At 57.8% G+C, this 24799-nt stretch overlaps 1 protein-coding gene and 1 non-coding gene across 5 annotated transcripts; both read right to left on the reverse strand.

Moving 5' to 3' along the window:
• Positions 1-3718: 3718 nt before the first annotated feature.
• On the reverse strand, positions 3719-3825 carry LOC112438175 (U6 spliceosomal RNA). Its single transcript, XR_003026653.1, has one exon. It is a non-coding gene; the product is annotated as a U6 spliceosomal RNA (small nuclear RNA).
• A 7670-nt stretch (positions 3826-11495) lies between these two features.
• On the reverse strand, positions 11496-24786 carry SCARF2 (scavenger receptor class F member 2). 4 transcript variants are annotated; one of them, XM_034952249.4, is made up of 11 exons: positions 24476-24786; positions 18854-18912; positions 18669-18770; positions 17942-18461; positions 17614-17832; positions 17353-17481; positions 16654-16757; positions 16460-16577; positions 16149-16264; positions 14311-14463; positions 11496-13184 (listed from the first exon to the last, which is right to left on the reverse strand). In XM_034952249.4, exons 1-11 carry the CDS (start codon positions 24646-24648, stop codon positions 12286-12288), a joined length of 2592 nt encoding a protein of 863 aa, XP_034808140.1. In that variant the 5' UTR covers positions 24649-24786; the 3' UTR covers positions 11496-12285. The 4 variants fall into 4 exon arrangements, with proteins under 4 accessions (XP_034808140.1, XP_034808139.1, XP_063459281.1 ...); XM_034952248.4 differs by having other exon boundaries at positions 16149-16279; XM_063603211.1 differs by having other exon boundaries at positions 18854-19020.
• Positions 24787-24799: the final 13 nt, after the last annotated feature.

Below are 24799 nucleotides of genomic sequence, written 5' to 3' on the forward strand. Positions count from 1 at the left end.
CCAATCATTAAATTGATCTGTCGTGGTTCAGTGCACCACTGCACTCCAGCCTGGGCAACAGAGTGAGACCCTGTCAAAAAGGAAAGGAAAGGATAGGAAAAGGGAAGAGAAGGGGAAGGGGAAGGGGCAAGGGAAGGGGAAGGGGAAGGGGAGGAGGGAGGGAAAGAAAGGAAGAAAATAAAAGAAAGAAAAGAGAAAAGAAAAGAAAAAGAAAAAAAGAAAAGAAAAGAAAATGCACAGTGAGCTAGATTTGGCCTGGAGGCTGTAGCTTGCCAACTCCTCCTCTGGATTCATGGATTGGAGTTTAAGGAAGAGATGGAGAAGTATGGCAGAAGAACTGGAGTGAGGCCGAACCCCGTGGTGTTCTAGAAGAAAGGCTCTTGACACAAGCACCTGGCAGTTATTTTTCAGGGGAGAACCTACAAATTATAAGGCTGTGCAGCTCCCCTTACTAGTCGAGTGATTACACTTTTGTTTTCTTTTATTTTTTTTTTAGAGACAGGATCTCCCTCTGTCACCCAGGCTGGAGTGTGGTGCCGCAATCACAGCTCACTGCAGCCTCGAACTTGTGGGCTCAAGTGATCCTGCCTCAGCCTCCTGAGTAGCTGGGACTACAGACACACTCCACCATGCCTGGGTAATTGTTTCTAGTTTTGTAGAGATGAGGTCTCCTTGTGTTGCCCAGAATGGTCTTGAACTCCTCGCCTCAAGCAATCCTCCCACCTTGGCCTCCCAAAGTGCTGGGATTATAGGTATGAACCACCATGCCCGGCCTCATGTGACTACTCCTACAGAGGCCCTCGATGGCCTGGAATGATTGATTCCAGGACCCCGTCTTCTCATCCCAAAGCACCAAACCCTACTGACAAGGTAAGAGCCCCCATTTCAGAACTTCCATGGCCACCCCCCAACCCTGGGATTGGCAACTTTGCAACCTGGGCTTCCCCGATAATCAGATTTACGGTAAGACCCCAAAGAGGTCCAGGCGCTTCTAAAACAAGTTAGACAGAGAATCCAAACCCCAATCCTCAAGATGTGAGCCCACCTCACATCCCCCAAAATAGAGCATCCGTGACCACTCCAGCCTTGCTAGGGACACAGCATACTCCTTGACCCTCACCAAAGGACAATTGCTCTCACAAACACAGGGGTCCACTGGTTCCCACGCACTAAGCAAACTTTTATGGCCTTAATTGACACTGTTTCCCCAGAGACCCCACTAAATGTAAGGGAGGAACCCTCTCTGTTCCCTGGGACATAAGATTGAAGGCAAACAAGTCCGCCTTAGCCTGATCACTGGTGCAATAGCTTTGCAGAATATTCCAGTGGTCTCAGTTCTTTCTGCTCTTGAATTTCTAACGCTGGGATGGATGCTCCAATTGGAATAAAACCCACACTTTGTCCCTTACTGTTGGTCTTGGCAGACGAGACCCTGAGGACCTGCCCAAGCCATTAAAATCATTAATATGACCCAAAATAAATTAAAACAGGGACTTCAAGGATTGAGAGAAGGGGTGACTATCCCCTCTGTTTCTCCATTTAACAGCCCAATTTGACGTGTTCTTCAAATGGAAAAGAACAAATGACATCTCACAGTCGATGCTGAAACCTTAACCCAGGGGGCCATGGGGGCCCCAGCCCCTGCAGACTGAAAGGATGGAGCCCATTCAGTCTTTTGCTGGCCGATATTTTGCTATTTTTGCTTCCTTGCAGTGTTCCACAGTACCTAATTCAACAGGCTCTCAGCCTCTACTCGCATTCTATTTATTGTGGTAAAATATATAACAAAATTTACCGTTTTAACCTTTTTCTTTTTTTTTTTTCTTTGACACAGGGTCTCACTCTGTCACCCAGGCTGGATACAGTGGCGCCATTGCAGATCACTGCAGCCTCAACCTCCTGGGTTCAAGTGATCCTCCCACCTCAGCCTCCTGAGTAATTAGGATTACAGGCTTAAGCCACCATGCCCAGCCTACTTTAATCATTTTTTAATTTTAATTTTATTTATTTTTTTTAATTTTACTTTAAGTTCTGAGATTCATGTGCAGAACGTGCAGGTTTGTTACATAGGTATACACATGCCATAGTGGTTTGCCGCAGCTGTCAACCCGTCATCTAGGTTTTAAGCCCTGCATGCCTTAGGTATTTCTCCTAATGCTGTCCCTCCCGCAGCCCCCCATCCTCAGACAGGCCCCGGTGTGTGATAGTCCCCTCCCTGTGTCCATGTGTTCTCATTGCTCAACTGCCACTTATAAGTGAGAACATGCAGTGTTTGGTTTTCTGTTCCTGTGTTAGTTTGCTGAAAATGATGGCTTCCAGCTTCATCCGTGTCCCTGCAAAAGACATGAGTTCATTATTTTTTATGGCTGCATAGTATTCCATGGTGTATATATGCCACATTTTCTTTATCCAGTCTATCAGTCTATCACTGATGGGCATTTGGGTTGGTTCCAAGTCTTTGCTATTGTAAATAGTGCTGCAATAAACATATGTGTACAGGTGTCTTTACAGTAGAATGATTTATAATCCTTTGGGTATGTACCCAGTAATGGGATCACGGGTCAAATGGTATTTCTGGTTCTAGATCCTTGAGGAATCGCCACAATGTCTTCCACAATGGCTGAACTAATTTACACTCCCACCAACAGTGTAAAAGTGTTCCTGTTTCTCCACAGCCTTGCCAGCATCTGTCGTTTTCTGACTTTTTAATAATTGCCATTCTAACTGGTGTGAGATGGTATCTCATTGTGGTTTTGATTTGCATTTCTCTAATGACCAGTGATGATGAGCATTTTTTCATATGTTTGTTGGCTACATAAATATCTTCTTTTGAGAAGTGTCTGTTCATATCCTTTGCCCACTTTTTGATGGGGTTGTTTTTTTCTTGTAAATTTGTTTAAGTTCCTTGTAGATTCTGGATATTAGACCTTTGTCAGATGGGTAGCTTGCAAAAGTTTTCTCCCATTCTGTAGGTTGCCTGTTCACTCTGATGATAGTTTCATTTGCTGTGCAGAAGCTCTTTAGTTTGATTAGATTCCATGTGTCAATTTTGACCTTTGTTGCCATTACTTTTGGTGTTTTAGTCATGAAGTCTTTGCCCATGCTTATGTTCTGAATGGTATTGCCTAGGTTTTCTTCTAGGGTTTTTACGGTTTTGGGGTTTTACATTTAAGTCTTTAATCTATTTTGAGTTAATTTTTGTATAAGGTATAAGGAAGGGGTCCAGTTTCTGTTTTCTGCTTGTGGCTAGCCGGTTTTCCCAGCACCATTATTAAACAGGGAATCCTTTTTCCATTTCTTGTTTTTGTCAGGTTTGTCAAAGATCAGATGGTTGTAGATGTGTGGTGTTATTTCTGAGGTCCCTGTTCTGTTCCATTGGTCTATATATCTGTTTAAAAATATGGAACACTTTGGCTGGGTGCGGTGGCTCACACCTGTAATCCCAGCACTTTGGGAGGCCGAGGCGGGTGGATCATGAGGTCAGGAGATCGAGACCATGGTGAAACCCCATCTCTACTAAAAATACAAAAAATTAGCCGGGCGTGGTGGCGGGCGCTTGTAGTCCCAGCTACTCGGGAGGCTGAGGCAGGAGAATGGCATGACCCTCGGAGGCAGAGCTTGCAGTGAGCCGAGATTGTGCTACTGCACTCCAGCCTGGGTGACAGAGCGAGACTCCGTCTCAAAATAAATAAATAAATAAAAAATAAAAAATAAAAATAAAAATATGGAACGCTTCACAAATTTGCGTGTCACCCTTGGGCAGAGGCCATGAGAATCTTCTCTCTATCGTTCTGATTTTAGTATATGTGCTGCCGAAGCGAGCACTATTTTAATCATTTTTAAGTGTACGGTTTAGTGACATTAAGTACATTCACCGACATCTATTTCTAGAATCTTTTCATCATCCGAAACTGAAACTCTGCATTCCTATTAAACACTAATTCCCATACCTCCCAGCCCGTGGTAACCACGGTTCCACCTTCTGTTTCTACAAAATTTTTTTTCTTTTTTTTTTTTTTTTGAGATGGAGTCTTGCTCTGTCACCCAGGCTGGAGTGCAGTGGCGTGATCTCGGCTCACTGCAACCTCTGCCTCCCGGGTTCAAACGATTCTCCTGCCTCAGCCTCCCAAGTAGCTGGGACTACAGGCGCACATCACCATGCCCTGCTAATTTTTTGTTTTGTTTTGTTTTTGTTCATTTGTTTTCTTTGAGGCAAAGTTTTGCTCGTCACCCAGGCTGGAGTGCAGTGCCGTGGCAGTGGTGCAATCTTGGTTCACCGCAACTCTGTCTCCCGGGTCCAAGTGATTCTCTTCCCTCAGCCTCCCAAGTAGCTAGGATTACAGGCACACACGACCACATATGGCTAATTTTTGTATTTTTGGTAAATTTTGTATTTTTGGTATTTTTGTATTTTTAATAGCATGTTGGCCAGGCTGGTGTCGAACTCCTGACCTCAGGTGGTCCACTCACCTCCGCCTCCCAAAGTGCTGGGATTACAGGCGTGAGTCACCTCGCCCCGCCTGTCTCTACGAATTTGACTCCTCTAGATACTCCACATACATGGAACTGCACAGTATTTGTCGCTGACTTCTGGCTTTCCTCACCTGGCTATGCCTACTTTGGGGGATAATCTGGGCCTGGGACACCACATCCCCGTAGCAGGCCCCACCGGGCCGCACAAACAACTGCACCGAAGTTCCCCCAGGCTGTTACCCCCACTTGTTTAGGCTCTTCAAAGATGCTACCGGCCGGGCGTGGTGGCTCATGCCTGTAATCCCAGCACTTTGGTGGGCCGAGGTGGTCAGATCACTTGAGGTCAGGAGATCGAGACCAGCCTGGCCAACATGGTGAAACCCCGTCTCTACTAAAAATACAAAAATTAGTCGGGCTTGGTGGCACGCGCTTGTAATCCCAGCTACTCTGTAGGCTAAGGCAGGAGAATCGCTTGAACCCGGGAGGCAGAGGTTGCAGTGAGCCAAGATTGCGCCACTGCACTCCAGCCTGGGCGATAAAGTGGATACTCTGTTTCAAAAGAAAAAAAAAGGTGGTACCGGCCCGGTGCGGTGGCTCACACCTGTAATCTCAGCACTTTGGGAGGCTGAGATGGGAGGATGTCTTGGGCCCGGGGGATGGAGGCTGCAGTGAGCGGTTATTGAGTGACTGCGTCCAGCCTGGGCCTCAGAGTGAGGCCGGGCCTCAAAAAGAAGAAGAAGAAGAAAAAAAAAAAGCAGCAGCTACCCATCCAGCCACCAGATGGCAGCACGATTCCATGGCCCCCGCTAGCTGCTGGCTGCCTGGTGCCGGATGCAGTCCTAAAGGCGGTTCTGAGCTCCAAGGGCCGGCGCCGCGCGTGCCTGCGGTCCCAGCTGCTCGGGAGGCCCAGGCAGGAGAATCGCGTGACCGGGAGTTCTGCGCTGCAGTGCGCTGTGCCGATCCAGGTGCTCACTGAGGCCGGCATCAGTATGGTGGCCTCTGCCACCAGGCCGCCTAGGGAGGGGCGAGGCAGCCCCAGTTGGAAACGGAGCGCGTCAGTAGTGGCATCGCGCCTGAGAATAGCCTCTGCGCTCCAGCCGGGTCGACCTGCCGAGACTCCGCCTCTAAAACCAGCAAATACCGGGAGGCTGAGGGACGAGGATCGCTGGAGCCCGGGAGGCGGAGGTTGCAGTGAGTAGCTGGGATTACAGGCAGGCGCCACCACGCCCGGGTAATTTTTGTATTATTAGTAGAGACGGGGTTTCACCATGTTGACCAGGCAGGTCTTGAACTCCTGACCTCAAGTGATCCACCCTCCTTGGCCTCCCAAAGTGCTGGGATTACAGGCGTGAGCCATTGCGCCCGGCCAAATAAGTAATTTAAGCAATTTTTTTTTGTTTCAGAAAAAAAATAAACTCATAAAGGAGGCCCCCCTGACACACACACACACACACACACACACACACACACGGGAAGCAGCAGTGTAATTGGAATGCCCACTGCTGAGGCTCTCGAATGAGTGTCATGTGTGCACATTTTGCCCCTCACAATGCACGTCAGACTATTAATAGGAAGCAGCCACTGGAATACCTCCGGTGGGGTGTGTGCAGCAGGCAGCTTTGGAATTACCGTATCCCCAATGTGACACCAGGACAATGGCTTCTTCACGGGCACTGTCCAACCACAGTCCTGTGGTTATGTCTCGAGGTCCATTATTGGGCGAAGGTCACTGCAAACTCAGGGAGGCCCAGGAGCTCACCCCAACCAGCTTCTTTACCAGGCGAGTGACCTCAGCCCTGCAGCTGGACTCATGGAGACAATAACCTCACCCGAAGATAGATGACCCCTGTCCACCATCCACACAACAACTGAACTGGCCCCAGGTCGACTCCTCTGCACCCTGCTTCCTACTGTACCCCTGTCAAAGGCCTTCCTCCCACCCTTCCCACTCCTCTTCCTCCCTGGCAGCCCAACCACCACAAATTCACTAACTTGTTTTCAACTCTTACAGGCTGCCCTCCTAACCCTAGCCCTGACCTCTGCCCTCCTAACCCCAGCCCTGACCCCACCGCCCTCTCAGGAGGCTTTACCAATCCTCTGCATGTTAGCCCCACCCAAGGAACAGGCCTATTTTCAAGCGTACTAACTGTTGGGTGTGTCGCTTACCTATGCATATGACAGCCAATCCAACCTACCTAAATGACAGCACAGCTCCATCCATGGATGTGGCTGACCACATCTCCAAACCATCTTCCCACAGGGGACAAATTCTTGGATTTTTTAGAGACAGGTTCTCACTCTGTCACCCAGGCTGGAGTATAGTTGTGAGCCTCAGACTCCTGGGCTCAAGGGATCCTCCCACCTCAACCTCTGGAGTAGCTGGGACTACAGGTGCACACCACCACCGTGCCTGGCTAAATTTTTAATTTTTTTTTTTTTTTTTTAGAGATGGGGGTTGCTATGTTTTCCAGGCTGGTTTTGAACTCCTATCCTCAAGTGATCCTCCCACCTCAGCCTCCCAAAGCACTGGGATTATAGATGTGAGCCACCAATCTTAGCCCAAATTTTTAACTAAACTCAATTAAACAAATGAACAAACAGAAAAGACTCTCAAACCACACACTGTCGTCTCTCAAGCAACAGAGACAAGACGTCTATAAACCACCAATCTGCTTAAAGAGACCACCAAATGGTCAGACCATGAAACTGAAAGAATCAAAGTAAAGTTGTCACTGTGCCACCAACAGACAAAAGCCAGGAGCGCACAACCAGGGGTCATACTCACTGAAGGTCCCCCACCCTGATGGCCAGTCAGGGGTGGCTTGCAGGTCTCAGAGAGGGCTCACCACCTGCTTGCAATCATTGGGGATGGGAAGGTAAGTCCAACCCGTGCCAGGTCAAGGCACAAAGACTGCGGGGGGAATGCACCAGACACATAAAGAGATGACTTTATTCAGGCTACTGCTATGGGAAGAAAACTCACTAATGAGGAAGGAGGGGCCTGGTAAATAAGAGACTCATGTGGAAGGCTGGAGGCGGGGTCTTAGAATGGACAAGGGCAAAGTGCTCCTTCTGGTCTATTTCTCAGGACGCAAAGGAAGAGGCAATTTCTCAGTGAGCACCATTTCCCTGGAACCCAGGGCTGAGATGAATTTCAGTACCGCCAGCGGCCTCCGCGTTCTCCTGTGTGTGTAGGAGTTTGTGTGTTCCAGTGTTCGTGTTCCCACTGTGTCTTGGTGTTTCTGTGTGCCTGGTGGCATGTCTGTGTGTGTATCTGCAGGGTGAAAGACCACAGATACTATCCGAATTCCCGCGCTCAAGTGCGCCTCCTGCCTTGGCTTTCCCGAGTGTGGGGATGACAGGCGTGAGCCACCACGCTGGGCCTCATGATCTGTTTCTAGTGCAGTGAGTGCATCTTAGGGTGGGTGCCCGCCTCCATGCTTAGTAGGGCGTGGATGCTGTGTATGCCATCTGTCGGTAGGATGGGTACACTTCTGTGTTTTGGCTGATGTGTGTGTCTCAGTATTTAGTCGGCTCTGGTGGCACATGTGTGTGTTGCAGGTTGTATAAGTTGCTGTTTCTCTGTGTCTAGTGGAAGGTGTCTATGGTTGCAGAGTGAGGGTCTCGGTGTTTCTGTGTGTCAGAGGGTGTGTGTGTGTGTGTGTGTTTTGCAGGATGAGGTGTGTTCTGTGAGTGTGGTGTGGTGGGTGCAGGGTGCATATCTGTGTCTACATTTCTTTTTCTTCTTCTTCTTCTTTTTTTTGAGACAGAGTCTCGCTCTGTCGCCCAGGCTGGAGCGCAGTGATGCGATCTCCACTCACTGCAAACACTGCCTCCCAGGTTTAAGCAATTCTCCCAGCTCAGCCTCCCAAGTAGCTGAGATTACAGGCGCATGCCACCACGCCCGGCTAATTTTTTGTATTTTTAGTAGAGATGCGGTCTCACCATGTTGGCCAGGCTGGTCTTAAACTCCTGATCTCAAGTGATCTGCCTGCCTCGGCCTCCCAAAGTGCTGGGATTAACAGGCGTGAGTCACTGCGCCCAGCCTGTCTGCATTTCTGTCTGGTGGTGAGCTATGTGCTGCAGGTAGTGTGTTTGGTGAGTGTGTTTAATGTGTTTCTCTCATGTTTCCGTGTATCTGGTGGAAGATGTGTGTCTGCAGGATGAGTGTCTCTTTTGTCGGTGTATCATGGATTGTGTGTTTGTGTGTGTTGCAGGGAATGTGTTTGTCTCAGTATCTGAGTGTGTCGGGTCGTGTGCAGGTGTGTGTTTTTTTGTGTGTTTGTTTGTTTGAAACAGAGTCTCACTCTGTCGCCAGGCTGGAGTGCAGTGGTGTGATCTCAGCTCACCTGCAACCTCCGCCTCCCGGGTTCAATCGATTCTTCTGCCTCAGCCTCCTGAGTAGCTGGGATTACAGGCGTCTGCCACCACACCCAGCTAATTTTTTGTATTTTTAGTGGAGACAGGGTTTCACCATGTTGGCCAGGCTAGTCTTGAACTCCTGATCTCAAGTGAACCGCCTGCCTCGTCCTCCCAAAGTGCTAGAATTACAGGTGTGAGCCACCGTGCCCGGCCGCACGTGTATTTTGTATGATACATATCTGCTTCTGACTTTGGTGAAGTGTGTGTGTCGCAGGGTTGTGTCTATCTTGTGGTTTCTATGTGGCCTATGGTGTGTGTGCTGCAATGAGTCTCTGTCTTGGTGTTTCTGTGTCTGGTGATACATGTTGTATGTTGCAGAGTGAGTCTTTTTTTCCATTTTTATGTGCGTGGTGTGGGGTGAGTGTCCTCCATAGTAGTGGGCTGGCTGTGTGTGTGTCGCAGCGCGTCTGTCTCTGTGAGCGGTGGGTTGTGTGTGTGTGTTGGAGAGTGAGTGTTTCTGTCTGATGGAGTGTCGTGTGTGTGTGTGTTGGCAGGTGAGTGGCTGTGTTCCTCTGGGCCCAGTGCTGTGTGGGCGTCTGTTGCAGTGTGTGTGCCGTCTCTGTGTTTCTGGGATTCTGGCTTTGTGTGTGCATGTCTGCGTTTCGGGCTGTGTGTCTGTGTTGGTGTTTCTGAGTCTAGAGGAGCGTGCATGCGGCGTAGGGTTAGTGTCTGCAGGCCTCTGTGTGCCGTGGCCTGCGTCTGCTTGAAACCAGGCCTGGTCCCCACATTCCTCCCACGCCATTGTGCTCTGTGCTACAAAAAATATTTGCGTTTTCCACCACTCATAATTTTTCCTCCTCAATCGCTACCAGATGTGGGTCCTGTGGTCCCCATCCCCATGGCAACGGAGGTTCCAGCAGCCGCGGTTCCCTTTTGTGGCGCCTGCCCTGGAAGCTGGCACTGCTGTGAGCCCCGACGGGGTGGGGAGAAGCGGGTGGTGGGAGGCAGGAGGCTGGAGGGGTCCCAGCAGCTCCCTTCCCAGCAGCCACTGTAACCCTCCTGGGGGGAAGGGAAGGCTGGTGGTAGGTTGTGGGGGGTCCCCTGTTTTGTGAGGCACCCACAGGTAGAGTCTTCGACACCTAGGGGGCTTCCCAGGGAAGGGCAAGGAGAGGTCCCCAGAAAGGCCTGGTCACTGGGACATCCCTGTTCTCTCCAAATCGTGCTGGTCCAGGCTGGGGGAGGAGAAATAGCAAGAGCTGAGGGCTTAGGGGTTCAGGGAACAGCAGTGTGGCATCCTCATCGTTCTGGGGGTTGGGCACCGCCTAGACAAGAATGTGGTCTGAGCCCCTGCACTGCCCACCCCTCACCCACACGCAGGCACTGCCCTGCCCTCACCGAGCCCGGCTGGGCATCTGCCCTCTTGGCCTTAACCCCAGCAGCCCGCATGGCGCAGTGCCCGAACAGAGCAGAGGCTTTCCAGCCACAGGGCCATGGCTGGGAGGGTGCCCAGCTGGCTCCAGGGAAGCAGTGTGGCCCAGAGGCAGGGATCCCACATTCCACGTGCTGCCTGTTTGTGTCCTGCCAGCTGCTCTGGACGGCCGACCCAGGGCAGGATGCAGTCTCCACTCAGATGGCTGGGCCTTCTGAGATGGGTGACCCCTCTAAGATGGGTGACCAAAGTTGACCTCCGAGGGGCATCTGGTCAGAGGATGAGAGTGTGGCCAGGACGAGAGCCCCAAGTTGCCAGCGTGAGACCAATGAGTGCTGTGTGGCGGCTGCAGGGTGATCGGAAGATCCTGGCAGCAGGGGAAGACTTTGAGCTGGGCATCAAAAGATGAGATGCAGGAGAACAGGAAGAGGCCTGCCGGGCAGAGGCAGGAGGCGGGAGGAGAACAGACAGGCAGGAGCTGGGGGAACTTAGTGTGGGGACAGCAGGGGCCATGGAAGGTGAGGGTCTGCGGCTTAGGAGGGTCACTTAGGAGGCCTGCCCGGGAGGGTAGGCGGGTCAGGAGCAGCGAGGCCGTAGGGCGCAGATGGTCACAGATAGCCAGGCAGCAGGGTCTGGCTTGGGGGCGGGGGATCTGCCCCGGGCGCTCCCTCCGTCTCCCTCAACCTTCCGCAGTAGCAGGCGGGGCTGGCAGGCAGGAGAGTTTCCGGCTGAGGACAAGGAACCCGTTGAGGCAGACAGCAGGGCTCTGTGCAGCAGGAGACCGGCTTGTTTGTGCTGGAGGAGGCCCGGCTGGAGTAAGCGCCCGCGGCCCCCTGGCCGCAGCCTCTGCACCCCCGGCAAGCTGCCACCAACAGCTCTGAGGCCCAAGTTTAACAGCAGCGGCCAGGGGAAAAGGCCGGGATCCGAGGCAGGCCCATCGCCTGTCCCTTTCAGTCAGGGACTCTGCCTGATCTGCCCCCACCCAACCTTCCTCCCCGTGACCAGTCCAGAATGGGGCAGGCCAGATCGGGGCCGCATAAACTTGATAAACAAACGAAGCCTGTGGGTTGACACAGCCCACTTCCACCATGGTCCCGGGAGACCCAGGCCTGGGCTCCAGGGCTCCCCGCTGAGATAAGGGGTGGGGGAGAGTGCAGGACAGGTCGTCACATAAAGTTACTTCTGGGGGGCATCTTTGGCCGAAGCCTGCAAACAGGAAGTGATCAGAGCATGAGGGGAAAGGCATTTTATTAAGAAAGCTTTGGCCAAGCCCCCGCCGGGAGGAGCCCATCCTGGGGCACCGGCCGAGGGGGGAGCAGCCCTGCTGGGGGCCTATAAATACATCTCCTCAGGCCACTAGAGTCGCCCCTGGAGGTCCCGCGGCGTGTGGGGCAGTGGGAGGCCATCAAAACCAGCTGACAGCTGAGGGGCCGGGGCCGGGGCGCCAGGGAAGGGAAGGGGTGGGACGGACTAAGCCCCTGAGGAGCGGAGACCAGCCCTCCTCCCCAGGCTGGGGTCAACCAGATGCCCGGGAGCCTGGCCAGTGGAAGTAGCCCCGGGCTCTATTGGGACGGCCAAGGGAGGGAGCCTCCAGCCAGAGGCACCAGGCCCTAGCGGGGGAGAGGCAGCCCGGGCAGAAGTGCTTCTGGCCGCAACCAATGAGAAGGTAGCCCTAACCAAGTCCACTCCTGGCCAGTAAGAGGCGGTCTTTAAGCGGAACCCTCCCATCTTTGGCCAATGAGACGCTGTCTGGTCGGAGCGCTCCATAACTCGGCCAATGGGGAGGGAGTCGCCCGCTAAGCGCCTGTCAGGCCTCGACCAACGGGATGGGCCCTTCCCGCCAGAGCACACTGCTCCAATCCAGGAGCGGCTGCAGGACCTGAGCCAATGAGACGCAACCTCCGCTAGCCGCGCGGTGCTCGGCCAATAGGAGGCCGCCCGTGCCCGGTCGCGTGGGAGGCGTGGGGTGGCGGGCGGCGCTGCGAAGCTGAGGGAGCTGCGCGCGGACGAGCCACAGCCTGCTACAGGGTGGGCGCGCCCGCCCTGCCCAGCTCGCCCGCCGCCTCCCGGCTCTTCTTGCGCGGCGGCTTCTGGATGGGGGTCTTCTTCCGGGGGGTCTCAGGCGCGGGCAAGTCGGTCGCCGCCTTCTCAGGCCCCGGAGTTTCGGTCGCTGGGGGCGCTCGGGCGGGCGAGGCTGGCGGCACGGAGCGCTTGGCTTTCTGTGGGGGCGCCGGCTTTTCCCTGGGGCCCTGCGCCACCTCGGCGCGGCCCAGGCTGCGAGTCTTGCCGCGCAGCTCAGCGGCCAACATGGAGGCAGCCTCGGGCGCGCTTCGCGGGGGACCGCCGGCGTCCGTGGGCTCCAAGAGGCCGGGGCCGCGGCCCCGCGCTCGGGCCCTGGGCGGCGAGGGCGCAGCGAGGGCTGTCGCCTCCTCGGGCAGCCCGGGGGGCCGCGGCGTTGGGTCGCGGGTCCGGGGGCTGCCGTGTTCGACCGTATGCGCCGATTTGTCGCTGGGCGTCCGTTTCCTCTTGCTGGGGCTGGGCGCGGCCTCGGAGCCTGGCGGCGGTGGTGAGGGCGCACGGCCAGCTGCAGCGGCGCTGTGCTTGCCGTGGATCCAGGACACCTTAGGCTTGGTGGCGGGGTCAGGTGGCGGCGGTTTCCTGCGCTCGGGCGATGGCGACAGCGACAGGCCCCCAATCTCGCCCCGGGCCCGGGCCGGCCGGGCCTCGCGTCGGGCCACGCGTGCGTACAGAGCCCCTCCGGGCCCCTCCACGCTGGACGCCGACCGCTCGCTGTCGGAGGACGCGGGGAGGGGCATCGCCTCCTCGGCGGAGGCTGGCGTGGTCAAGGGCACAGGGGACGGCGCCGGCGCCTCGGCAGGGACAGTGGGGACTTCGGGGTCCCGGCTCTCCGCTGGTGCCTCTGGCAAGGGAAGAGCAGGGCGGTCACAGCCTTCAGGAATACCTTTAGGGGCTCCAACCTCCAGGCGCAAACCTTCACCTTTCCTCCTCTACCCACGCCCTTGGCACTGTGTCACCCTGGCATCTAGACGTGCCTGGCACAGAGCACCAACCACACATGTGTACTTCAGAGCCTCAGGCTATGCGGCTGACTCTGAACTCAGGCTGTGCAAGGAGTGATGGGCGCATTCCCGCGACTGAAGCCCAACTTTGGCCTGGCCTGGCAGCCCTGCCCCAACACCCCTCCAGCCTTGGGCGCCTGCATCATCGAATTTGAGGCTGGAACATCCCCACAGGGGTTCCATTATCCTTCTTTAAGAGAGAAGGCTTCTAGCTGGGCGTGGTGGCTCACGCCTGTAATCCCAGCACTTTGGGAGGCTGCGGTCACCTGAGGTCAGGAGTTTGAGACCAGCCTGGCCAATATGGTGAAACCCTGTCTCTACTAAAAATACAAAAATTAGCTGGGCGTGGTCGTGGGCGCCTGTAATCCCAGCTACTCGGGAGGCTGAGGCAGGAGAATTGCTTGAACCCAGGAGGCAGAGGTTGCAGTGACTGGAGATCATGCCACTGCACTCCAGCCTGGGTGACAGAGCCAGACTCCGTCTCAAAAAAAAAAAAAAAAAAAAAAAAGAGCGATAAGGCTTCTGAGGCTCTGAGTTGGTCACCTGCCCGTGGCATCTGGGGGCACGGTCAAGGGAGGAGACAGGGCAGAATCCCAGCCCATCAGGCTGCTTTCTGCTATCTGTGGATCCAAGGCTGTGTGTGGATCCAACTCCCATACTCTGTGGATCCCTTCCTCCTGTCTCCTCTGCCACCCCCTACCTAAGCCCAGAAACTTCTCTCTGCCTACTTTCCCCCAGGAGCAACCCTGGGCTGTGGCCTACCCATCTCCCCACACCTGTCTCCGGTACTGAACAGCAGAGTCCAGCTCTATGGCCTCAGCTCTGTGGGCAACCCTCAGGTACCAGCATGGCCAAGGCCTTCCTCTCCATGCTGTCTGCCCTTCTCCTGTGTCCCACCCAGAACACAGCTTTTCCATGGGAACATTTCACTGGGCTGGAGTGATGCCCAGGCAGGGCCTTACTTACCCTCATGGGGTACACAGTACACAGGGCCTTCATCAGTGGTGTCAAACGAGGAGAAGGAGGCCCGAGAGGACCAGGATGGTGAGGGCTGCTCCAGCCCTGAGGGTGGCTCCAGGAAGCTGCAGTTGAGTGTGTTATCCAGGTCGTGGTGGGCCACTGGGGAAGGATGAGGCAGAGCTGCCAGGGGTCCACTCTGCCCCAGCCGGTGCCCTCATTAGCCCCTGCTGTGACAAATGTTGATGGGGTGACCAAGACCAGCCCTATTCTTGGACTGCAGGGGGCACAGGCAACTCAACAGGTACAGTGACACTGGGCCAGGACTGGAGAATGGGTAGAGGTGAACCCAGAAAAGAAACATGGGCACAACATGTGTTAAGGTGCAAGGCAAGTGTGTGCATCCAGGGAGCTGGAAAAGGTTGGGCTGACGTGTTGAGAAAAGGCCAGAAAGGTGGGAGACGGGGCTGAAGAAGACACCTGGCTGGGACAGGCCACCAAGGCCTCCAAGCTCTGTTTTAGGCCCTGCCTTGTGCGAATCAGGAAGCCTTGGAGCACTTCTGAGCCTAAATGCGCAGTGGCAGGGCTGCCCTTTGGCTCAGCCCATCTCAGCAAGCTGCACCCTAGGCCTGGCCTCCAGAGATGCAGACCCCACAACAGGGGGCCCCAGAAGCTGGCTAGCCTGGCCTCCATTCCACAGAGGGATGTGGGGTCCACTCCCCACACCTATGTCCCCAGATGCCATGCTGCTAGGTGGGCCAAGGGGTTTTCTCTCTCTTGCTTGCTTGCTTTTTCTTTTCTTTCGACAGTTTTGGGGTTTCTCCTCCCTCCCTCCCTCCCTTCCTCCCTTCCTTCTCTTTCTTCTCTTCTCTTCTCTCCTCTCTTCTCTTTTTTCTTGACAGTTTTGCTCCTGTTGCCCAGGCTGGAGTGCAATGGTGCGATCTCGGCTCACTGCAACCTCTGCCTCCCTGCAACCTCTGCCTCCCTGCAACCTCTGCCTCCCTGCAACCTCTGCCTCCCAGGTTCAAGTGATTCTCTTGCCTCAGCCTCCAGAGTAGCTGGGATTACAGGCATGCGCCACCACACCCGGCTACTTTCGTATTTTTAGTAGAGACCGGGTTTCTCCATGTTGGTTAGGCTGGTCTTGAACTCGAGGCCTCAGGTGATCCACCTGCCTCGGCCTCCCAAAGTGCTGAGATTACAGGCATGAGCCACCATGCCCGGCTTGGCTAAGGGGTTTTCTCAGCTGTTTCCTTCATCTCCCAAGAGTCTGAGCCCCCTTCCCCTCCATCTTTAGAAATAAGTGGGAAAGAGAGGAAGAGAGGGTCCACCCAGGTGCAAGTCAGCATGGAGAGAAGCGGCACACCCCACCCCCCCATCCTGTTGGTGGGTGGGGACCAGCCTGCCCACTTTCCAGGAGGATCTCTGGGTACTGCTGGGGATGTAGGCAGGAGGGTGGGTCCTCTCCGTGGGGCAGGGCACTCCCGTGGCCACGCATTCCCCCAGCAGCTCTGGCCGGGATATACAGCATTCTCCTACAGACTGGGGGAGCCTGCGGGACCCAGATGTCCACACACCCCTGATGCGATCACTCTCAGGGCCAACGTTTCTGACGTATGCCCACATCAGCCGGCGCACCTAGGACTCCTGCCTTCCTACCTTGCCTCGCCCTCAGCAGCTGCCACACCTCTTACCTTCCCTCTGGTCGCACCTCCTCGCGCCCACGCACATCAACACTCAAGGTCCCCCATTTCCTCACTGAGATCTAGACCCCCTCACACCCATTTCCCAGCAGCTTCCTGCGTCGAGAGGTGTTTCTCCCAGATACCCCGCGCTGTCATCCTTACCTACGACTTTGGGTAGTTTCTGCCTCCGGAGCGGGATCCGGGGCAGCTTCATGCTGATGCGACTGAAGCGCCCGCATAGTCGGTGCGGCGCCTTCTTCCTCCCAAGCGAAAGCTCCCTGCGGGGGCGGGGTCTGAGCGGAGGGGCGGGGCCGGGGCGGGGCCCAGGGGCGATTAGATCTCGGCCGGAGCCAAGCACAGAAGGGGCGGGGCCACGTCCGGGGCAGGGGCGCGGAAGGGTTGGATCTGGGTCCGGTGGCACCCAGAGGGTGCGGCCTGAACCCAGGCGAAAGCGGGGCAGTATCTGGGCTCACCGGCGCGCAGGGTCCTTGCCGCGGCAAGCGCAGCAGCAGCCGAGCAGCGAGAGCAGCAGGCAGACGAGCAGGACGAGCAGCGCGCCCGCGCCCATCACGCCCTTGCGCTGGTTGGTTTCTGTAGGGGGTTATGGGGTCAGCGCGGTGTCTGGCACCCCCTGCATTCCTTAACGGGACGCCCCTCATCCACTTACCTAGGTGGCAGGCACCAGTGACCGGGTCGCACGAGTCCTCGTGGCAGCTGCAGGCCTGAGCACAGTCCGCGCCGTGGAGTCCGGGCGGGCACGTCACGTTACAGCTGCCGGGACATAGGGTCAAGGCAAGCCACAGCCGCCCCCCTAGGATGCCCCCTACCCTCACCCCTCACCCGCGGCCAGGGCCCAGGGTCCAGGGTCCCAGAACCGGGCTCTCTCTCGCTGCATTCGTCGTCTAGGGATTGAAGCCCCGCCCCGCCCGTGGCACATATTGGGTAGTGGATGTTTTGGAAACGAATGTTGCACAACACTAGTGGGGGGGCCTGGGGGATAGGACCCGTGGTGGCCGCGCCGCAGCGCCCACTGCTGGGGCTGACTCGGCTAGGTGGGAAGAGGGTCTGCTGAACCAGACCCTTGGCTGTAAGTGGAGGTCCCTGGTCCTTCTGTACCAACTCGGGGTCACCTCAAGAGCCCACTGACACAGGCTGGACTGGTCACCAGATCCTGCGCTGAACGTGAGCTCCCCGACATCCGGGCAGGAAACTGCCCCCAAAGAGCCTACTGTCACTCCCTAGCTGGGGTAAGGGACCAAGGCTGAGGTGATAACCCAGCTCAGGGTGGAGAGGCCACCTCGTCGGCTGGACCCCCCTCTGTGGCAGGTACAAGCCCCCAACCCCCTCCCGGTCCCGGGGCACTCACTGGGGCCCGTGGACGCCAGGGCTGCACAGGCAGCGCCCCGACTGGAAGTCGCAGTGTCCGCTGCCGCAGTCGGCGCACACGAAGGCGCAGTCCTCGCCGTAAGTGCCATTGCTACACTTGGTCTCGCACCTTGGAAAGAGGGGAGGAGGCGTCAGCAGAAATGGAGGCAAACGGACCACAGCGCCCTCGACAGAGGGGCCTTTGTTAGGGAGGCAGGGCGGGGGACTGCGTGTCTGGGCCGACGCAGGCAGGGCTGCTCACCGGTCGCCGATCCAGCCCGCGTTGCAGCGCGTACACTTGCCGGTGACATGGTTACAGGCATGCCCGTCGCGGCATGGCGGACAGCGGTGGCTGCAGCCCTCGCCATAGAAACCGGTGGCGCAAGGCTGGTCGCACTTGGTTCCGTTCCAGCCGGGCTCGCACGTCAAGCAGCGGCCCTCGGCCACCGTGCACGGCTGCTGGCCCTTGCACTGGCCACACCTGGGGGAGGGGTCGGAGGCTAGGGAAGGCTGGGACCCGCCTCACCCCTGTCCCCATCGGCGGCCCGCCCTTCCACCTCCTCCCTCCCCGGCCGAGAGACCGCGCTTACCGGCGGCGACAGCCCAAGCCGTAGAAGCCGGCGGGGCACGGCTCGCGACAGTACTTGCCGCGGTAGCCCGGCTCGCAGGCACACGTGCCGTCCACAGGGTGGCAGCGGCCGCGGAAGCACTGGCAGTAGCGATCGCAGCGCGCGCCGAACGTACGCTCGCGGCACTGACAGCGACCGCTCTGCTGCTCGCAGGGAGACGAGTTGCAGGCGCACTGGTTGTTGCAGCTGCGGCCCCACCAGCCTGCGTGGCACAGGCAGGCGCCGGTCTGTGGGTCGCAGCGCGACGTGGCGCTGCAGTAGCACGCGCTGGCGCACTGCGCGCCCCACCAGCCGGGCTCACAGCGGCACGCGCCGCTCCGCGGGTGGCACGTGCCGTGCTGGCACTGGCACGCATGCTCGCAGCGCGCGCCCCAGCGCCGCGCGTGACAAGTACACTGGCCTGTCACGTCCTCGCACTGCCCGTGTGGGTGGCAGCTACACAGCTCCTTGCAGTCGGGGCCCCAGAACTGGCGCGGGCACTCTGCAGGGGAGGAGCGGAGGGGGTGGAAGGCCCCGGTTCTTGAGTAGGTGCCCCCAGCCAGCCGGAACCTGCCCGCGTCCCGCACTCCAGCCGCCACCTCTGGGGACCCGCCCCGAAGGCGGATCCGACCCCGCCCCACCTTGGACCCCGCCCCATCTCTCCAGGATTCCGCCCCACCGACCAATACCGGCCCGACCCCACGCTCACTGGTGTCGCAGTTGGCACCGAAGTAGCCGTGGCGGCAGCGGCACTCGCCAGGCCTCACGCACACCTCGTTCTCTGAGCACGTGGAGTTGCCTTCGCACACCGCTGTGGACGAGACAGGCCAGAGCTGCTGCGCATCCTAGCCCCGCCCCGTCCCCCGCCCCAGGTCCCCGGGGTGACCCACTCACCAATCCCACACTCGTCCCCTTGCTGCTTCCAGCCAGCGCAGCACGTGGGCACCTGGGAGCTGCGAGCAGAGGGAGGACATCTAAGCCCGATGCCCCTCCCCCAGCCCCCATCTGCTCCGGGCTCCTCCGCAGCCTCCGCACAGCCTCCTGCCTCTGCAGTTGCGCTCCTGTCCTAGGGGGTGGTTAATGAGGTCCTGCCAGGCATTGTCGTCTGGCGGTGGAGGATTGCCACAAACAGACCTCACCGCCAAGAACTTTCCAGCCCAGAACCCCCCACCCCATCTCACCTAACTCCTTTGTGTCCTCCTCCCACAGCCATTAGGCCTGAGAAAAGTGGCCTTGGAGTCCCAGGAAGGACAGCAGTGAGGCAGCAGCCAGGGAGAGGACCATGGGCCTCAGGACCTGCCCAAATGTGAGGGTCTAGGGCATCCCTCCAAGTGGAGGGCCCAGCCTAATGGGTGTCATGGATCCAGATGTCATGTGATGTGACATGATGAGGGCGGCACTAGGACTAGCTGGGCCACAGGGACACACCTAGATGCCCAGTTGGGGTTGAGCTCCAGTGGGGAGGGGCAGCCTCTGGACAGGGGGACAGGGGGTGGCATGTAGACACAGTGAGGTGACCACTTGGCAGAGGGGCTTCTGGAGGGAGGTGGGGTGAGGCCCACCCAGCCACTAGGGAAGGAGCAGGCACACGGGGAGTCCTCCACGTGCAGGAGGAAAGTCAAACTGTGGCAAAAGGGCTCAGGGACCAGGGTGGAGGAAGGAGCTATTAGAGCATCTGTTTATGCCTTTGTTGTTGGTTTTGAAACAGTCTCGCTCTGTTGCCCAGGCTGGAGTGCAGTGGCACGATCTCGGCTCACTGCAACTTCCACCTCCCAGGTTCAAGCAATTCTTCTGCCTCAAACCTCTCAAGTAGCTGGGATTACAGGCATGTGCCACCACACATGGCTAATTTTTGTATTTTTACTAGAGACAGGGTTTCGCCATGTTGGCCAGGCTGGTCTTGAACTCTGACCTCAGGTGATCCGCCCGCCTCGGCCTCCCAAAGTGCTGGGATTACAGGCATGAGCCAGCGTGCCCGGCCTGTTTATGCTGATTGTCTTCCACTTGTTCCATTTGATTTGGCTTTACAGAGTACACAATGCTACCGCAGCACTTCAGGAGAGCACAACCTCTAAAACCCTGGGTGGATGGGTTGTGTGAGCACAAAGGTTTGGAGGCCCTGCCTGAGTGAAGCCATGATGGCTAGAGAGGGTTCGTAGGGGATGAGCTGGGGTTAGCCCACATTCAGGGGCAGAGGAGGCTGAGAAGGAAGAGCCACCAAGGCTGCGGGATCCTAGGTTCCCAGCCGACCCAGAACTTCGCCTCGATCCTAAAGGCATGTAACAGCCATTCGCACTTTAGAGAAAGGGAGCACGCTTCTTCACAAGCAGGCTTGGATTCAGTATCTGAATCTAGAACCGGAAGGTGGTGGGGGGCGGAGTTTGGGAGGAAGCCTGAAGACCCTAGCGGGATGGTATAGACTGGCCCTACACCATGCATTTCAGGATAGTACATGCCTGGCATGCTTCTGCCCAGGCTTCCGAGGATGCCCCAGCCATTCCCCAGCTAGACAGAATTCCACCCCTTGCACAGAGCACCTAGGCCTCGAGGCCCCTCCTCCTGAACAAGGCTTGGTTCTCCTTCAGGCCAAAGATGGGACCTGGCGAACAGGACCATAAAATCTCAAACTTTGGGGAATTGGTCCAGTGTATTTTCCACAATAAAACTGGAAACCAGAGACAGGAATACAAAGGCCTGGCTTTTCCTGGCCCCTGCCCCCACTGTCTCCACCCACCCAGCCCTGACCCACGGGGCACCAAGGTGCCCATCTGCAGGGAGACCCAGGTCTGCTGGCCATCACCCACCCACTTGTGTCTGCTTCTGAACCATGTTCACTGGATGGAGAGCCTCTGCAGGTGTCCCTCCTGTGGGGAGCTTTGCCAGGTGGCCTGCTGGAATTGCCCCGGAAGCACTAACCCCCTTCTGCCCTGGACATAAGGCTCTGTGGCTAGGACCCTCGTTTTAGGGCCACACTCAGCTGGGTTTGATGTCTGGGTTTGCCACTTGCTGTGTGACCTCAGGCATGCAGCTTAAGCTCTTTGAGCTTCAGGCTCCTTAGCTATATAGTAGGGCTCTACTGTAGGAAGATTAAGAGAGCCAAGATGTTTTTTTGCCGGGCGTGCTGGCATGTACCTATAATCCCAGCTACTCAGGAAGCTGAGGCAAGAGGATTGCTTGAGCCCAAGGAGTTTGAGGCTGCAGTGAGCTGTGATGGCACCACTGCTCTCCAGCCTGGGCAACAGAGTGAAACCCTGTCTCAAAAAGAGAGATAGAGATAGGAGAGAGAGAGAGCGCGCGCCAAGACCTATGAAGTGGTTTGGCACATACTAAGCACAAAGGATCCTGAGCACAGGCTGCAGTGCCTCTGAGTGCACTCGGTCATCTCTGGCTTAGCGGGCACCCAGGCCTAACCCCAGCAGAGCTAATGCCCACCAGCAGGACAGAGTCCATTTGGGTTCACTGAGAACAAGATGCTTTCCTTCTTGGAAGGGCTGGCAGAAAAGGCCGGGTGGTGGTGGGAAGCCCACTCTCTGAAGATCTTACAAAGACGGGTGGGGAAAGATGGCCTGCTGCAGGGCTGCTCCCACGCTTGCCCTGTAAGTCGGCAAGACCCTCAGGAGCCAGGCCATAGGCTGGGCCCAGGCCCCTCAGCAAGCAAGACATGCCGTAGGCTTCTCCCTCGTAGAGCATTAGTTCTGTGATTCAAACCCACTGTGAGTTCTCACATCTTCAAGTTGGCTCATGGGGTCCATACCTGTCCATGTTCTCCCCCAAATCCAGGCAGAAAAGCTTCTCTGCCTGCCACACCCTTCAGACCCCACACCTGTCCGACCCTCCTCCTGCCCCGCCTGGACACCTCTCCTCTGGTTTCTGTCCCCATCCTCAGATCTCTCGTGTCCACACTAGCTCCCTCGGGAAGCTCACTGAACACTGACAACACCTTGGACCCTCCAGCAGGGCTCTCCCCGTCAATGCTAGACTTGCAAATCCAACTGCCCAATAGATGATGTCACCAGAAGGAGACCTCATGGGCCTCATGCCCAACCAGCCCAAACCTGAACTCTTGACCTCCTTGCACCCTGAGTCTTCCCTGCCTCAGATAACCCTGCCTGTCCTTTCAGGCTGGGAAGCTGAGACCTGGAGAAGCATCTCTGACTCTTCTTTCTTGTCTACACCAGATCCATTGAGAAAAAAGACGCTGAGCGCTAGCTTCTAAACGACATCTAAAATGGGATCACTTCCTCCTTCCCTATCCCAGCCTTGTGAGAGCCACCCTCCATCTCCCTGGCTTTTTGTAACTGGCCCCAGCTTCCACCCCCTGCCCCCCATGGTGTGAAGTGTTTGCCACCTGGCAGCCAATCCTGGTCAGATCCCACCCTTTCTCTGTGCAAAGCCCCCAGGGGGTCCCATGGCCCTCAGAAGAAAAGCCCAAGTCTTCTGAGCAGTGGCAGCCCACGGTGGCCTGCCCACCCTCACTCTCTGGCAGCTCCTCCGCCAGCCCCTCCTGGACTCTGCCCAGCCTCCTGGATCCTTCCTGTACTTCCACAGGCCCTCTGCCTTGGGAACCTTGCCCCAGACACCCACAGGGCCTCCGTGCTCTTCTGCAGGCCTGTGCTCACTCACCACCTTCTCAGCCGGTCTCCTCAGAACACCCTAAAGGAAACAGCACTCCCCAACCCAACACCTCCCAGCTCTTGCTAGATGTCTAGACACACTTGCTTTTCTGGACTGTGTCTCCTCTGCCACAGGGTCAGGGTCTCCACTGCAGCTTCCCTACACCAATACAGGCCTGGCATAGTGTAGATGCATAGGATTTTACTGGCTTTGCACTCTCCTCTCCCCATCCTCCTGCCTCCCAGGAAAGGGAAGGGCTGATGGAAGCCTTGCAAGATGTGGGAGGACAACAAAGACATGACCCAGACCCCAGGTGGGCAGTGCCCAGAGTGGCTGTCCTTCCCATCGACCCTTGCCACTCATGACCACAGCGATCCCCACTTAGCCCCATGAGGGGGTTGTGATCACTATCCCATTTTACAGAGGTGGAGACAGGCCCAGAGAGGTCAAATGACTTGCCCAGGTCCACACAGCTGGGTAGGGTGGCACCAGGATGGGAACCCAAACCCAGGCTCGATTCCTGGAGCAGGCGCCTCCTGGGAGGTCTGCAGACAAGGGGAGCGGGAGCAAAGGGCTCTCAGGCTCCCGACAGCTAGAGCCTGGCACCGGACCCCCATTCCTGGTCCCGGGCCTGTCTGGGAAAGAGGGCTGGAGTGAGTAGACAGAGACCACGGCGATCGCGCCCTCCCCCTCTCCAGGCACCGCCCCGCCCGCCGCCGCCGCTGCATTCCTGGGGCCGGGGAGGCCCGGGAGTCGGCGGCGGCGGCATCGATGCGAAGCAGATGGCGGGCCAGGCCGGCCCCCGCCCCGGAGGCGGGGCTCGCAGCGGGGAGGGGTCTGCGCGCCTCGGGACCAGAGTTCGGAAACCCCGCGCTGCCCCCTCGCAGCCCCTTGTCTCCGGCGCCGAGCCCCTGGACTCGGCTTGCCCCGGGTCCGTGGCTCAGGCGCCCCGACGCGACCCAGCTCGGAGCCCGGCGGCCGCCTCGGCGGCTGCCAGCCCGTGCGGCGTCTCCAATCCGCGCCAAGGCGCCCCCACACGCCCGCTCCTCACCCCTGCGTGGAGATGCCCTTGACCTTGTGGCCTTTGGCCAGCCCACCGGCTCCCCCGACCCCAGCTTCTAACTCCTGGCGTCCGGGGCTCACCTCTCTGCCCTCCGTGCAAACTCCCGGGCTCGCCCCCCCACCGGCCGGGCCTGTCGCCTGCCTGTCCCACACTGGCTTCCCCAGCCGGCGCCCCACATTTGCGCGGCCCCTTCTTGCACCCAGTATCCCCACCTGGTTGTCGCCAGGGTTCCCACATCCTCCGGTCCCCTGTGCCTGTCATAGTCCTTCCGCCTCCCGCTTCTGGTCCACTTCGAGCGCCGGCTCCTCGACGCTCGCCTGGGTCACCACCCTCCCACCCGCGCCCGCTCTAAGACGCGAATCTGTCTTTCCAAGTCTGGCTTGCTCCAGGACCTCCCCGGCTAGCACCGCTCCTCCTCCCCTGACCTTCCTCCTCACTCCCACTCCCGGCTCCAGTCGGACTAGTGCGGGGCTTTAGCACATGCAGTTCCTTTGGCTTGAATGCCCTTCCCCAGCTTTTCCCCGTGGACTTCACAACTCGGTCAAGGGTCCCTTTTTCCAGGTCTTTCCTGATATCCCGGACAACGCGTGTCATCCCCTGGGTGCCCACGGCACTCCATCCTCCCCTCAGGTGACTTCTCGTCCAGGGTTCCCTGGGATGCACTGTCGTGGCCCATGGCCGAGGCTGGGCCTGGAACGGAGCCGCGCTGGCTAGGGAGCCGAAGGGGCCCACACTTGGCGTAGGAAGGTTCCGGTAGCCCCCTCCCAATGCCCGGCGCCGCCCCCCCACTGCCCAGAGCGTCCCTCTCGGCCCCCTCCCCCAGCCAGGCCGGCTCCTACCCGGGAGCACGGCACACGTTGCGGCCGCGAGGGTTCAGTTCCTGAGGCGCCACGGTGTCCGGCAGCATCCAGAGCAGCAGCAGCAGCAGCAGCGACGGCAGCAGCGGTGACGGCGGCCCCCCGGCTCCCCGGCGCCGCGCCGGCCCGGCCCCCCGGGGCCCTGCGCCCTCCATGAGGCGCGGGGCAGGCGCGGGGCGGGCACGGGCGCGGGTGCGGCCGCAGCGAGAGCGGCCGGAAGCGGAGTGCGAGGCCGGGCGGGGGGCGGCAGGAGGGGCGCCGAGCCGGGCAGGAAATTCCACATCGGCTCCCTGATCCCGGGCCAGC

This window comes from Pan paniscus, chromosome 23 (genome assembly GCF_029289425.2).
Source record: "Pan paniscus chromosome 23, NHGRI_mPanPan1-v2.0_pri, whole genome shotgun sequence".
NCBI classification, from domain to species: domain Eukaryota; kingdom Metazoa; phylum Chordata; class Mammalia; order Primates; family Hominidae; genus Pan; species Pan paniscus.